The 17,382-nt window shown below is 39.0% G+C and overlaps 1 protein-coding gene across 5 annotated transcripts in view; it reads right to left on the reverse strand.

Moving 5' to 3' along the window:
- Positions 1-17,382, reverse strand: part of MSI2 (musashi RNA binding protein 2) — a 628,067-nt gene that overhangs the window by 458,987 nt on the left and 151,698 nt on the right. For all 5 annotated transcript variants that reach the window (XM_075852821.1, XM_075852823.1, XM_075852820.1 and 2 more), the window contains exon 6: positions 3,602-3,694. In XM_075852821.1, coding sequence (XP_075708936.1) covers positions 3,602-3,694 — 93 coding nt within the window. The remainder of the gene's footprint in view (positions 1-3,601; positions 3,695-17,382) is intronic.

Genomic DNA, 17,382 nt, shown 5'->3' on the forward strand with positions numbered 1-17,382 from the left:
TGAAAAAAAAAATGAAAAACCCACTTTTTCCCCTTACAAACTGCTTTAGTATTAAAAAACCAAAATAAAGTAAAAAAGTTACACATATTTGGTATCGCCGCGTCCGTAACGACCCCGACTATAAAGCCATTACATTACTTAACCCGCACGATGAACACCGTAAAAAATTTAATAAAAAAAGATGGAAAAATTGCTGTTTTCTGTGAATCCTGACTTTAAAAAAATGTGATTAAAAAGTGATCAAAAAGTCGCATCTACTCCAAAATGGTACCAATAAAAACTACAAGTCGTCCCGCAAAAAAAAAGCCCTCATACAACTGCATCGGCGAAAAAATAAAACCGTTACGGCTCTTCAAATATGGAGACACAAACAAATAATTTTGAAAAAAAAGCGTTTTTTACGGTGTAAAAGTAGTAAAACATACAAAAACTATACAAATTTGGTATCGTTGCAATCGTAACAACCCGCTGAATAAAGTTATTGTGTTATTTATACCACACGGTAAACGGCATAGATTTAGGACACAAAAAAAGAGTGGCGAAATTTCAGATTTTTTTCTATTCCCCCCCCAAAAAAAGTTAATAAAAGTTAATCAATAAATAATATGTACCTCAAAATGGTGCTATTAAAAAATACAACTTGTCCCGCAAAAAACAAGACCTTATACAGCGATGTCGACGCAAAAATAAAAAAGTTATAGCTCTTGGAATGCGACGATGGAAAAACTTAAAAAATAGCTTGGTCATTAACGTCTAAAATAGGCTGGTCATTAAGGGGTTAAACCATCCATGGAAATACGCCGATCGATACACCACAACGATGTTCCATGTCTTCTGTTTATAAACGTGCGGTATAGAAGTCTTATCCGGATACTATACTTATGTATATAGGCTTACAGGACGCAAAGCATTCACATTGGCACACTGCCACTTGCATTGGGCAAGTTGGCGGATGCGTAGTATGACAGAAGGTAAACAATATTCGAATAAACTTTTGACATGCAATTTCGTTAACATTCTGCAGCATTATCAAAATTAAATTTTTGGGAAGAATTGACTGCTTTAAAGTTGCATCCACATTGCCTGAAGCAACACAGAACACTTAGTGAAACCATATGTGCTTCTCTCTATGACCTGCATATCAGCTCTTTCCTGTTCCCACTAGACACGTTCGATGCATCTCATGTTTTCTATTAAAATTTTTCCTTTAGCTGCCCTTGCCATCCACTTGTGATAAACACAGGACAATATAAAGTTGTATATAAGCCAAGTCCTGTCTGACAAATTATAATGTACAACTTACGCTGCATGTCATTCCAGTTTATCATCAGCCCCCGCCAGTGAACTACAGTGAAGTGGGGTATATAATGGCAGCAGATTGACTCACTTGGCTCCATCATTTACCCTTCAGCTGGTTACTGCACCTGTTACACCCTGTAAATTCTAACAATAAGGTGCTCTAGGTCTCCCTCTTTCGTAGTCTAACAGTGGTGCCAGACCAGGTAAGCTCCATAAATAGCACATTTTCACGGATCTTCAAGTTAGCTAAGAACTTTTAGTGGAGTGGTAGGGTGCTTTAAGCAAAGCCAGTAAAATTGGAACGTACCAACATAATACGATTATAATAGCAACAGTAGGTGCTGACTTCACCTTAGTTCCTATACATGGCCAGCCATTTCTTATCAAGTTATAAAACGGGTTAGCTGTGAAATAAGAAAATCTGAACGGGGGAAATGATGAAACGTGCAGCATATACTATTTTTATGTTGCTCTCGATTTAAAAAAAAGAACGCAACAGTTAAAGCCAAACTTATCCCCATTTGCTTTACAGTTGAACGCTTATTATTTCATATAAGCCGCTATTACATGCCGGCGAGAGGCTGACTAATGTTCTTCAATGGGATTGCTGACAAGGAGTGCAGAAACATTGCTGCCTCATTACTACATTATGTAATATGCCACTACGTGAAGCTCTAATGACGTCATAAATATTTGTGAATATAATATGCTTATCTTATAACTTTGAGCGATCGCCTTTAGGTTTAAAGTACCTTTACTACTAACATAATATATTATGTAGGCCTAAATTTTATCTCTATTGTGCCCCAAATTTTTTTTTTAAGTTATGAGCTGTTTTTCTAAATATGTAAATGAGGCCATACTAGACAAGTGGGTATCAACACCAGAGATTCTCCTGAGGTGGAGCCAAGTCACAGCCTCTGACACTGTCCTATCAGCATGAAGCTGCTTCACACAGTGTGAGAGACTGAGGCTGGAGGGGAAGAGTGATCACCTAAAATAGCTATACCTCCAGCTGTGAACCACCTAGTGGTTTTAGTAGCATATAAAATATGATATTCTAATCTTTCATATGGCGTAAGGATCGCAGTCTGGATTGTCACAGCTAGCAGACAATAATAAAATTCTATAAAAGGGTTATGGCAGTTCCTATTAACTAAAACCAGAGATTACATAGCATATTTATGGCAATTTTTTTTAATTTTTATTTTTTAACAGTCAATATATCACATGAACAGCATTATAATACAATGTGGTCAGGTATACACGACCTCTAACCCAAAAAATAACAATTCAGTCTGCACATCTCACTCATTTAAAAATCGATCATCACCTGATCGTATCGTTTTTAAAAATGAAAAATATTATCGTTGTCAGTAGCTCATCTCCCTGTGTAAACAGAGCGACGCACTGCCGACTTGATAATAACGTAGGAGGACGAGCGATCGGAGTAACCACCGCTCGTCCCTATACATAGCTCCTTGTGAAGGGAGCAAATAAGCGCCGATCAGCAAGCTGTCTTGTTGATCGGCGCTCATTTACACGGCCCATGTAAGAGAACATTTAGCATACTGATCTACCGTGTCTTGATTCTTTCATTGACACAATAGGTACAACAAGAGAGACTCCCAACATAATAAAGGATTCAATCTATAATATCTTAGGAATCAAAACACCAAACCACCATTAAACCTTAGATGTCCATATGTTTCCATACATGATAAAAACAAAACAAGTGCGATAATGCTGAACACATGAAATCTTTCTATTAACAGGGTGCCCAACTGCGTATACCATCTGGTTACTTTCAACATGGCATGAAAAATGTGGACAAGATCTTGTCAGTGGCTTCCAAAACCATTAGAGAATTGTTTTCAGTCTAACTACCTGTGAAAGTCTTGAGTTCTATACCTTCTGGATGATGCAGTTTCATATGCACAATTCAATGCTGCATTCTTTTCATTAACCAAAAGTGCTAGACTTTATTCAGGATGCCGAGCTCAGCCGGAAAATATAACAATGGCAGAAACAAACTATTACAATTCCAATACAGAAATTGCTGGCTAACCATTCCGCTAACACTGACAGCTCCAGAGTTAAGATGGAACAAAGGGTTTTTATAAAAATAACAAAAAAAAAGTGCAATACTTCAGATCAGAACCACAAATAAATGTTCAGAATCAAAACTAATCGCAACTTTTAATGGGGGGGGGGGGGGGGGCAAACAAGTAAAATTATTTATATGGATCCTCACCATATCTCTCAAAGCAAACAAATAGGGAGTTAACCAACAGTAACTTACCTTGCCATACTGCTCAAAGTATTGCTTTACATCTTCTACTACTGTATTTGCCGATAATCCTCCTACGAATATTTTCTTTGTTCTTGTGACCATCTATATAGAAAGAAAAAAGAAATACATGGCTTAATCAGATTATTTCGTATTACAAAGTGGGCATAATATCACTCAGATAGCACGGTTAATCCCATTAATAAATAGTATGTGCTCATGAAAGGAATTTACAGCTCTATCCAATTAAATCTGCAGTGCTGACTATTTGGGGACATGTAGGCTATAATGAAGGAAAAAAACAAAGCTACTGTATGTTTGGCAAAGGGAAACTCCAACAGAGATCATTGAGAAAATAATTTTTATGAGTCTTAATACTTAAAATTGCTATTTCAGAAAATTCTTAATACATTCTGAAAAGTAGTTCCAAAGTAGTGTTAATACTTCAAATGTAGACTGAACAGTACATGGAATTGGCACGGGAAGCCGCATCTCAAAGTGATGTTCCCAATATGGTTAGTTGGACCCATCAATAAGTATTATTATAGCCCCTACAGACAGGATCCACTTAATGCATACTATTGTTGTATTATCAGTGATGCATTATGGGATGGAGCTACTAAAAAGTGGATAAATGCGAATTGTAAATATTTTATACTCCCGGATAATCACTTTTGTGGGCTACTGATACCGAGATCAGCACTTTGGCACATATGTACTGTCTGACCTTGGACTTTGGCACATATGTACAGTCTGACCTTGGACTTTGGCACATATGTACAGTCTGACCTTGCACTTTGCTACAAAATTGCCTTTGTAGATGGAGAAAATCATTGAAGTTCTCGTGTAAACCCTACATGACATTGACTCCTTAAAACAAAACCAACTTTAAAAGTGCCAGAGTATAAAGCAAAGAAATACTAAATCAAATCAATAAAATCTATATCGGACCAGAAGAATACAGACACTTGCATAAACCGAAATAAGGGCATGACCACACATGGCGGAATTCCTCCGCAACTGTCCGCATCAATGCCGCACCTAATCCGGGTTGCGGATTACGGCTGCGGATCTGCACAAAATGTGCAGAAAATTGATGCGGACTGGCCGCTGCGGACTGCAGGAAAAGTGCTTCCCTTCTCCCTATTCAGTGCAGGATAGAGAGAAGGGACAGCACTTTCCCTAGTGAAAGTCAAAGAAATTCATACTTACCGCCCGTTGTCTTGGTGACGCGTCCCTCTTTCGGCATCCAGCCCGACCTCCCTGGATGACGCTCCAGTCCATGTGACCGCTGCAGCCTGTGCTTGGCCTGTGATTGGCTGCAGCCGTCACTTACACTGAAACGTCATCCTGGGAGGCCGGACTGGAGACAGACGCAGGGAGTTCTCGGTAAGTATGAACTTATATTTTTTTTTTACAGATACATGTATATTGAGATCGGTAGTCACTGTCCCGGGTGCAGAAACAGTTACTGCCGATCGCGTAACTCTTTCAGCACCCTGGACAGTGACTATTTACAGACGTCTCCTAGCAACGCTCCCGTCATTACGGGAGCCCCATTGACTTCCTCAGTCTGGCTGTAGACCTAGAAATACATAGGTCCAGCCAGAATGAAGAAATGTCATGGTAGTAAAAACAATACGCTCCGCAGCACACATAAGATCTGCGGACTTCATTGCGGAATTTTGACTCTCCATTGAAGTCAATGGAGAAATTCCGCCATGAGTCCGCAACCAGTCCGCCACTGCTCCGCAACAGACAGAGCATGCTGCGGACACCAAATTCCGCTCCGCAGCCTATGCTCCGCAGCGGAATTGTACGCATCGTGTAAACGAACACTGCTAAATTAAAGTGAAAGTCAATGGAGAAACGGCTCCGCTGCGGATTAACGCTGCGGAGTGTCCGCAGCGGAATTTAAGTGAAATTCCGCCATGTGTGAACCCGCCCTTAACCTTCCCACCAAGAGAATAAGTCAGAACACATAGCAAGTTCTTCTCTATTGACCGAGTAATGATTAATTGTTATTTTATGATTTATGGCTTGATTCGTTCAGAAAAAGAGAGAGCGGTCCAGTCTTTCCTATATGAAATGTGCATGAACATTGAAGAGAAGAAATTATAAAATCAGTATGAAATAGTTAAAAGGCGAAGCATTGAAAAGGTTTTTTTTTAAGGAGCCTGGATGGCGGTTGATTTGCTTTTTTGAGTGTGACATTCGACACACTAAAATATTAGCGGTCTTTTTCATCCAAGATTGAACATCTGGAGGAGGAGGGACAAGCCGTCTTCCCATCTCTGGGTGTCAATAGTAGGTCAGAATTTCAGGACATTCAATGCATATGCAAAAACATTCATTTTCACATGCAAATCAAGACTATTCTTATTTTAATCTGAACTACTATATGGAAATATTCTTAATGCATATGCATTGGCCGAGTCTCTGCAAGCATAGCCAGGTTCAACTATCTTATAGATGGGTTGTTGCTTTGGACTGCGAGGTGACAAATTGGGTCTATATTATTTACAATCTCTAGTACTCTCGAAATAAAATTTGCAGGCTGGACTATTACAAGAGTTGTCTCCTTACAGGATTTTATTTTATGTATTAGATATAGTTATTGATATCTCTACTACAGCACCTGATTTTTTTTTTTTGTTATTTTAAATTTACTCACAATGCCCAACTCTCATATATAATGCTTGCGGGTACTCTCTTTGTGCATGCTCCATGCCCGCTTGTCAGTGGAACAATGCAGGTCACAGGGCATAATTTAAGAACAGCACAGCTGTGGGCATGCCCGGAAGGCTGGAGCCATCCTGCTGATATGGACTACGAGACCAGAGGCTTCCAATTACATGTGAGCAAGAGAGCTGGAGGCTTCCGATTTACAGTTGGGGTGGTATTTTATACCGGATGATATCCTCATTATTTGTTACTAGGGCGATACAATAGTACAGCTGCAAATCCTGGCCAGTCCGTGGGTCTAATGACTTGAACTAACAGCATCATAGGGACTATCAGACCCGTGGTCGGGCCAGGATTTGCAGCCGTAGCTCATGTAAAACTAGCCTTAGTATTAGCAATAAATAATTACGATATCATCCGGCATAAAATAACACCCGCAACTGAAAATACTTATTGGTCTTTTAAGTCACTATAGAATTGACAGCTGTGAAAACATTTCCCTAAATATCCTAACTTTCATTTGAACTTTAGACGTGGACAAATGTATTAAGAACGAATATATATATATATATATATATATATATATATATATATATATATATATATATATATATAAATAAATAGAAAAGTACAGTCAATTACAAAAACAAAACAAAACATGTAACACTTGAGAAAAGGCATGCCAACAAAATTTAAATCAAACCAACAGATGGTACAACCGGCAGATTACAAGATACTAGTGCCAAAGGCATGCTAAATATGAGTAATTTTTATATGGTGGAAAACGATGGGGTTAAGTCACCAGGCTGCTGTGAAATGTAGTCCTTTATCTAACCTCATCCCCTGGAAATATATGCACTTCAGGCTGTAATGTTGTAAATTTGCCATGCATCGCTCTCAGGAGCAATGTATGCCCTTCAGTCTAATCCCATCTTGCTTTTCATGTCAACAGAGTTTGACGGTTGGCATCAATGGAAAATACTCTATTTGCATCTCAAATTGCTTAAATTAATTTGACTTGAGAAGTAGCTAATTGCATATAAACTGAAATGTTTCTTAGCATATCTATATATTAGGTACAGCATTAGGCTTGTTTACCTAATCACAAACTTGGCATTCCATCACTTTAACGCCAAGGTCTTGCAAATACGTTCATAATTGGAAAAATCATCTTAAGTCTTATGTGACACTGCTCACCATATTGTGTTTCATGTCCAGGCTCCGGTATTGCATTCATTAGACAACAATAGCTCATTTAATGAGAAAAGTGGCTTCTAACTAGATCAAACTGCAGCTGAACGCTAGATATCAGAGCCATAAACAGCAATGTCGCTGATAAATTTGTCATTTCCAAGGACTAAAATGGGATTAACAAAAATCTGAAGATATGATCTTTACACAATAACATTAAATATACCTTATCAATGTGCTAAGGAAATAAACTAAACTACAGTATTAGATATGAAGAAAGGATTATGGAGCCAGCTGGGAATATCCATGTTCAGGTCTCATTCAAACAAGTGTGTGTATCAGAAACGACTTTGGCATCATAAAATGATATGCATTTGTCCATACATACAGAAAGTTTAATAAAATACAGATTTTAATTTTTTACCGTTTTATTTGCCATTGTCAACTTTATCCCCATTGTCCTAAATTATCGGTAATAACAGAAATCTACAGTCCCATCTCACAGTATCTAGACTATTCTATAAATAAAATCAATTCAGCCCTTACAGTTTCGGGCTACACATAGGGTTACCATCTTTTCCACCCAAAAACACCGGCTGGTTCTGTTTTTATTTACACAGGTTTTGCAGTGTTTTTATTCAAATTACAACAAAAAGCCTCACAAAATACGTAAGTGTAAATACACCCTAAGGCCTCATTTAGACGAGCGTGTTCCTCGTCTGTGTGCTGTGAGTTGAAATAACGCACAGCACACAGACCCATTCATTTCAATGGGGCTATTCAGATATGCGTGAGTTTTCGAACAGCGAGTGTCCGTTGTGTGAAACTCACTGCACGTCCTATATTGGTGCGTTTTTGTGCAACTAGTCGCCCACTGAAGTCTATGGGGCCGTGAAAACCACAGACAGCACACGGAGGACATCCACATAGAAATGCAAAGAAATAAAAATTAAAAAAAGTGCTTGCACGGATGTGAAAAACGCATGCCACACGCAAAGCACACTAATGCCAATACGCAACGCACACTAAATATAGGAAAAACGCTTCGTATGAATGTAGCCTAAAATAGGTAGCAAGTAGGTGTGGTTTTGGAGCATGGAGTGTGACTTGCCACTTAGGACTGGGAACCTTAGGGCTTATTCACACGAATGAACGCAAACTCGGACGTGAAAAATGTAATTTTTCATGTCCGAGTTGCACTCGTGCGGGACCAGATTTCACGGATCCCTCATAGACTTGAATCTATTGAGGAATCCGTGAAAACTAAAGAAAATAGGACTTCACGTGGTCTGTTAAAACAAAGTCTGTGTGAACGGCCCAATTGAAATACATGGGTACATGTGACGGCCGTTGTATTAAAACGTATACGACGTTCGTGTGAATAAACTCGTAGACAGACAATGATTCCCCGTAACTCCGTCATTATCCACCTCTGCTATTGAAGCTCGGGGCTGTGCATGCAGTGGGAACATGTCCGGCTTCTGACAGTGTCTGTGGCTCTCTGCTCGCTTTCCTGCTGCAATCACACTTATCTTGATGATATTGCTAGGGCTGGGCAACCTGGCAAAAGAGTAATATCCACTCTAAACAGGAAGACTGGACAGGCACTGTTACACTATGCAAAAATGCCGCCACTTGCTACTGCCGGTAATATTTTACTTTACTGGCCTCCCAGTGTAAATATTGGCTGGGCCGGGGGTTTACTGGCCCGGTGGCAACCCTAGCTACTTAGGTGCAGAAGTTGCGAGTAGACCTGGGCGTAGGAGCTTTAAGGGGGCAAAAGCCCACTCTGTCACAAAAGACGACAACCTGTTGCAAATTTAGAATGAGCGCCGAGGACCTTCACGCTACCCTCCCCAAATGCCAAATTGACAAATGTCTTTTTTGCCCATACAAAAAAATGTGCACCCCCTAGCACCACAGTTTCATCCAAAACTGCAGGTGGGAAAACCAATATATACTATGAATCGTACAAGTTTCTAAACCATAAAATAATTTTGCAGGGGAAAAAAAATAAAAAATATAATGGTAAAATAGCACCATGTCTGGAGAAAAAAAAATTGTCAAAACACATTGCTTGAAGTGATTTTGAGATATCAGACCTTGGTTAAAATCACGTATGGACAAAGAATGCAATGATAAAATTCTCATCCTCTGGATATTGGCCCGCATTCAGTTCTCAAGCTCAACCATTCCTGCTTAAGAGGAAGCTCAGTGTGACAAATGTGTGTGTGTGTTTTTGTGTATGTGTTATTTGCCCTGAGAAAATAAACCGCATGTGAGGTTAAGGACAAGCACTCCATCAACGTGATGTGGAAAAAGAAGAACTCCTTTACTGAAGTGCCACTGGAATAATGGCAATGCATCTGTATTAGAAGTTCTGTCAAATCCACCTTCTGCTGCCTGGAAACACAGCGAATAATGGGTAGACTTGGGCCTCAACAGGACAGGCTGAATTCCACATTTGCCGTTAGGGGAACAGGACTGTAGATGCTGCTTTATTTATACTCTTTTCATATCCATTTTATACATTATTTTTATAGCTCGACACTTCTGGTTAAACTGAAATAGTAGAAATGGACAGTGCACTGAAGGATTAAAAAAAATGTTCCGATAATATAAAAATGTAGGTAAAAGTAGATGTACCAAACACACACAGTACAGTCAAGTAACTATCTACTTTCCAAAACACTATGATTTACCACGAGCTGGTCATAGACATTAGGATTTGTCCCCAGTCTGTTCAGCCTTCCAATATTGCTTACTAGCTGTATTGGAGAGGAGATATGTAAACTTTTGCTTTAAGATCCACTTTAGGTTTTGACGGAAAAGACATGAAGGCAGCAAAAGTGCGCTGTGCGAACACGGTCTAAAATAGCTAAACAGCTTTCACTTACTGACACGTCTTTAACACACTTACAACTGCACCTTATCTAATCATTTACATGCAAAACAAGCAAAGAGTTTAGCAAAGTTAATCTTAAATATTTGTTAGGCCAATATTAACTTTATATTGTTAAAACAAAAAAAAAAAGTTATTTCATTATTAGACCACATCGTGCCAATGCCAATCTGCGGTGTTTACGTCTAATCTGTATCATAAACCAACACTATTAATGTTCACAACGGCTTACATTCACTTGTAGATGTAAAAACTGGAAAAAGGGAACGCTTAGATATGAACGGCTCTGTAATTGGCATTATTTGAAGACCTATAAAATGTCTATTTTCTTTTATTCATTGATTTTACACCACCACTCCTTCTAGCCTTGCCATGTTAGTGTATGGAAGTCTGGCTAAACCATTCCCCCTCAGTCGCCCAGCCCTCATCAAAGGTCACTAGGAAGGGAAGGACCATTTTCACCCAACATCTGTAAGGCTCTGTTTACACTATGGCAAGACTTTGACTTTTAGAAAACTGAACGTATAAAAGGATGATAATGTGCCTTACACCCTCCATTTTAATATTTTTTATTGACTGGGTACCAAAGATTAGTAGGATATTTGTGCCTTTTTTTTCTATTTACTTCGAATTAGGAGTATTACAAGTAATCATGGGGCCCCACAATTGGCAGCAAATAAGTTCAAAGCATGGGAAACCTATGGCTATTTTGGTCTCTAATCTTTGTCTTTTCCTAATGCACAGGGATAATGCACATAGAGATGTCACAGAGGAATAACTCACAGTGATGGAATAGAAACAACAACAAGTGATGTTGCAGTATAAACATAATGCAAAGTGATGTCACAGCACAGGATAATGCACAAAGCAATATCACAGCACAGGAATTATTCCAATAATGTAACAGAATGAGAATAATGCACATCATGATGTCATAACACAAGAATGATGCACAAGTGATGTCACTCTACAGGAATAATGCTTAGGATGTCACAGCAGATGATTCCACTTCCATCATCCATAGTCATTACTAACTGAACCTCACTGCAGAGTAGAGGTGGATCCCCTAACTAGCGGAGCTCCATGGTAGCTGTTCTGCCCGCTACTCTGGTATTTTTACCATTTGAAGCATGCCAGTAACCAAGCAGGTTATGCTATTCTACCCATCAAAATAAAAGGGGATACAAATTGGTTGTTATCATTCAGATTTCTCGCTCATGTATGTCTAGATTTAGTATCTCTTTAAATGCCACAAATCAGTTGTGACGAACATCATTCTCTTGTAATATTCAGTATAAGATTCTGGTGGACTGCATGTTTGATGTGATCGCCAAGGCCAAAACTACCATCATCACTTTCAGAAGTATCATACTATTACTGACAGGTCATTTACAAACAACATTTGTCGCCATACTAAATTTATGTGCTGTGGAGACAAGTCCCCAATCTATTTACAATGAATAGAATAATTGATAGGTTAAAGTCACATTAATGTACATCATTCGTCACTATAATATCATACAGCATACTAATATATACATTCATCGCAGATACTTTGTAAACGGTGGTGGGATTGAGCTTTGGGCTGTTGGAAAACACACTCAACCCATTTAAATGACCCACGAGGTTCACACTAAGTATCGTTTTTATGAGATGCCATAACATTCTACGAAATAGTCTAATTACCACTAATGAGGCCTGGGCAATCTATAATAACTGCACTACCTCGAGAAAGAGTCAAGGGGCTACACAATGATTTGCAGGTCTCCTCCATGGAATAGTTAAGAAACATAGGTTGACCATGACGTATAGCTGGATGTGATCTGGCTACTAAACCCAGAGAAAATGACTAGATCTACTGCAATTTTGTTGCTCATGGATACATTTAACCCTGTAATGACCAGGTAATTTTTCCTTTAAAAGCCATAACTCTTCTTTTTCCAGTGACATGGCCGTCTGAGGGCTTTTTTTTGCAGGACGAGTTGTAGTTTTTAATGGCACCATTTGATGTACGACATAATGTACTAGGAAACGTAAAAAAATAAAATATTATGTTAAGTGGGATGGAGAAAAACCCCAGAAATATGACAATTGTTTCTTGGGTTTCATTTTTACGGCATTCACCCTGCGGTAAAAATGACATGTTAACTTTATTCTGTGGGTCAATAGGATTACGTTGATACCAAATTTATAAAGTCTTTTTTATATTTCACTGGGTTTACAAAATAGAAACATTTTGTTCAAAAAAACAATTGTTGTCGCCAATTGCTCTAATCGGAGTGCCATAAGTTTATTATTTTGTCGAGCTGTGTGTGAGGGCTTATTTTTTGTGGGGTGAGCTATAGTTTTCATTGGTACCATTTTGGGATACATACTACTTTTTGTTCTATTTTTTTGTGGGAGACGAGGTGACCAAAAATAAGCAATACTACGTTCACCATGCGGGTTAAATAATTATATATTGTAATAGTTCGGACTTTTACGAACGTAGCGATACCAGATATTATGTTATTTTTATACATAGTTTTTAAGTGAAACTGGGAAAAGTTTATTTTTTTTTAACTTTTAATAATTTCCCCCTGGGGGGCTTGAACCAGCGATCGCTTGCACGATATACTGCAATACTAATGTATATTGTGATTTTTACCGGCTCCTATGAAGCCCTTTAGAGCACAAAGCTGGCAGACCTGGTGCCTTCATTAGGCTTTCAGGCTGCCATGACCACTATCTGCACCACACGATCGCGTCGCGGAGGAGCAGCGAGGGTCCCCTCCCCCTCTTTAACACCTTTGATGCCCTGGTCGCTATTGACCGCAACATCTAAGGTGTTGAATATACAGCTGTCACTTGCAGAATATGGAGAGGGCTTAGCCCGTGAGCCTGATCCATACAACCCGTTCCCCTACAACGTAATAATACATTGCAGACATTTTTTTGTCACGGAGGTATGATGTTAAGATAAATTTTAAGATACAAGGTTCTAATCTTCTAAAAATGATCAGACAAACTGTAAACTTCTTGATTCTTTTGCAGTGGTTTGAAGATCACCACAAATATACCCAAGTGTCATCTTCTGAAAACATTTTCCAACCACTCGATAACGTTTATTTGGATGATTGTCTTGCTCCTATAAATCCAATAAATAGGGCCAACTTCCTCACATCAGGGGCGATGCCACTGTCTTGTGCCTGCACTTATAACTGCTTAAAACTATATACAAACGTGTTCAGATAATTTTTTTATCATATCATTTAACACTTCCGCACAGTTGTGGGGGCACCGAAATTGCTATATTTTAAAGTGACCACTTTGAGCGTACATAAACTGCAGTTCATAAGTCATTTTTATTTTGTAAGGCATCAATTAAAAAGTTACACAGTGGTATAAAATTATTTAGCCCTCAAACGGATGTTCCCTATTATTGCATTTGTCAAACTAAACGGGGTTTGATCTTTAAATAAATGTAACAGACAAAAGAAACCAGACAGAACAAATAACAGTTTGTGAATTATCAATGAATAGATTTAAAGAACAAAAACTTATTCAATACTTATATTAGCCATATGGAGAAGTGAATGTCCACTTAAATGCAATAACTAGTTGTACTTCCTATAGCATTTATTGTAACCATACACTTCCTATAAAAATTTAATAGGAGTCCTTCACATAGCTGTTAAGAATTTTTAGACATCTTCGCTTTGCGGAATTGCATTGATTCAGGCACACCGGTAGGATTTTCTTGCAGGACCTGCCCAAGGCATCTGCAATGGATTGAAGCCAGGATTGTGACTAGGGTAATCCAAAGCTTAAACTTTGTTTCTACTTAAGCATTGACATGTAGACTTGCTTTTGCATTTTGGATCATTGTTTTGCTGCATAACCCATCTACGCTTCAGCAACAACTTACAATCAGATGTCCTGGCACTCTAAAATAGTGCTGAATTCAGGTCGTACAGTATTGGCAGCAAAGCATCCCCACACCTCTACCACCATGTCTGACTGTCGGTATGAAGTTCTCATACAGTGGATATAAAAAGTCTACACACCCGTTAGAATGCCAGGTTTTTGTCATGTCAAACAATCAGTACAAGATGAATCATTTCAGAACTTTTCCACCTTTAATGTGATCCATAATCTGTACAATTCCATTGAAAAAAACCTGAAATCCTTTAGAGGGGAAAAATAAAAACAAAACTACAATAATGTGGATGCATAAGTGTGAGCACCCTCTTATAATTGGGGATGTGGTTGTGTTCAGAATTAGCCAATCACATTTAAACTGATGTTAAATAGTAGTCAGTACACAGCTGCCATTAGTTAAAGTGATTCTGAGTAACCCCATATGAAGTTCAACTGTTCTATTAGGATTTTCCTGACATTTTCTTTGTTTCATGTGACAGCAAAAGCCATGGTCCAATAAAGACCTTACAACACATCAGAGGGATCTGATTGTTGAAAGGCATCAGTCAGGAGAAGGGTACCAAAGAATATCTAAGGCATTAGATATACCATGGAACACAGTGAAGACTGTCATGAAGAAGTGAACTACATTTGGCACAATGGTGACATTACCAAGAACTAGACATCCCTCAAAACGTAATGAAAAGACAAGGCGAAAATTGGTCTGGGAGGCTATCAAGAGGCCTACAGCAACATTAAAGGAGCTGCAGGACTTTCTGGCAGGTACTGGTTGTGTAGTGCATGTGACAACAATCTCCTGTTTTCTTCATATGTCTGGGCTGTGGGGTAGGCTGGAAAGACAAAAGCCTTTTCTAACAAAGAAAAACACCCAAGCCCGGCTAGGTTTTGCAAAGACCTACATCAAGACTGCCAAAAGCATGTGGGAAAACATGTTATGGTCTGATGAGACCAAAGTTTTACTTTTTGGCCATGATTCCAAAAGGAATGTTTGACCTGAATTCCATTGAAAATCTGTTGGGTGACCTGAAGAGGGCTGTACACAGGAGATGCCCTCGCAATCTGACAGATTAGGAGTGTTTTTGCAAGTAAGAGTGGGCAACAATTGCCAAGTCGATAGACTTCTACCCAAAAAGACTGAATGCGGTCATAAAGTCAAAGGGTAATCCAACAAAGTATTAGTTTAAGGGTGTGCATATTTATGCAACCACATATTTTTGTTCTTTATTTTTCCAGCCTAAAAGATTTCAGTTTATTTTTCAATACAATTGTACAGATTATGAGTGACATTAAAGGTGGAAAAAGTTCTGAAATTATTCATCTTGGACTGATTTTGTAACATGAGAAAAACCTGGCATTTTAACAGGGGTGTGTAGACTTTTTATATCCACTGTATAAAGTAGATGGCATTCCAGATCATTACCATTTCTTCAATGGCTCAGGAGATGTAAACAATGTTGTAATGTATATGTCAACAGGGATGTCATTAAACATCCTGGACAGATATTACAATATCTCTCTCTTAAGGCACTTTTACACAGGCCAATGATCCACACACTAATAAGCCCGACGAACGAACACACGCTCATTCTTCGTCTGATCTCATGTTTTACGTGGGGAAAAAAATGGTCGCTTGTCAGGAGTGAATCTCCCCGTGTAACCAGGGGATGTGCTGCCGACAAGATGCAAATGTATGGGGACAAAAATCTAATTCACGATCGCTTGTCCCCATACAGTCCAACCATCTCTCCATGGAAATGAAGCTAAACGAGCGTCCATCGACATGCTATATGGTCAATCGGAGCTGGTTAACGGCCAGGAAATTTGGTTGTGTAAAACCACCCTTGAGGCCATCACGTTTTGGCCCTATGTTTGACATGTGCGCCGGAAAAGCTCCCAGTGTATACGCCAAATGTATCGGCTAAAAATTCATCCAGCGTCTGCCAAAATAGTGTCCTTGGCATGCCTTTTTTTTTTTCATGGTATGGAATGGCAGAGTTGACTATGAAAGGTATAAAGTAAAAATATTGCACTGTAAGGGTATGTTCACAAGCAGTTTTCAGGTGTATTTCATGCCGTAAATGCCTCGAAATATGCCTGGAAAAACAGTAGCTAAACACCGACAAACATCTGCCCATTGAATTCAATGGGAAAAACTGCTGGTTTTTTTATGTTGCTGTTTAAAAAAACGGTGCGTAAGAAAACGCTATGTAAAACGCAGCATGTCACTTCTTGAGCCGTTTTTCATTGTGTCAATAGATAAACAGCTCCAAAAAATGTTTTCAGCTTCAAAAACAGCTAAAGACCAGGAGGCGGTTTTTTCTGAAAACAGACCCGTAATTTTTAGCCGTTTTTACTTGAGCGTCTGAACATACCCTAAATGTTATGTTACAGCAGGAGCCTATTAGCGACATATTCTTCTGTATGCCTTTAGACCCTGTTCACACAAGAGGTTTTTGCAGACAAGGAATTCGGACGCAGATTTTTTCTAAGGAATTTTGAGGAAGATTTTCACCTGCCTGCGCTTTTTTACTGCGTTTTTCGCCCGCGGCTATGGAAACGAATGCAAGGACCACGGGAAAAAAAAAAGCATCGCAAAAGTCACTCGGAAACTAAGAAAGGACATATCGCCATTTTTCCTGTGAGCGGCTAAAAGCCGCCCGAGGGAAAAAAAAAGTCTCTGCTTCCAATTTAAATCAATTGGGGGCGATTTCGGACGTTTTTTGCGCCAATACCGACGCAGTCTCCGTATCAAAATCAGTGCCAAAAAACTCAATTTGAACAGGGCCTTACAGTGGGATATGTCGTAGGCATCCTTTAGGGAATACATCAGCAGGTCCTCCCGTTGATGCCTTCGATGTAGTGATCTGATTTAGTGTGAATAGAGCCTAACTCCCTGATGGCGGTGTATTTTTTGGGAGATTCCTGGATTTAGGAACACACTAGATAGACAGACTACATTTTTTTTTTTTGGCTGCCTGAAGTGACCTTGTAATTTATTAAGGACTGTGGCAAAAACTGTAGTTTGAAAGCAGAAGTTTCTGATTTCCTAAAAATCCTCAGACTTTTGTGGGACCTAACTTTTATAATAAGACCC

The sequence above is a fragment of the Rhinoderma darwinii genome, chromosome 2, assembly GCF_050947455.1.
Source record: "Rhinoderma darwinii isolate aRhiDar2 chromosome 2, aRhiDar2.hap1, whole genome shotgun sequence".
Taxonomy (NCBI): Eukaryota; Metazoa; Chordata; class Amphibia; order Anura; family Rhinodermatidae; genus Rhinoderma; species Rhinoderma darwinii.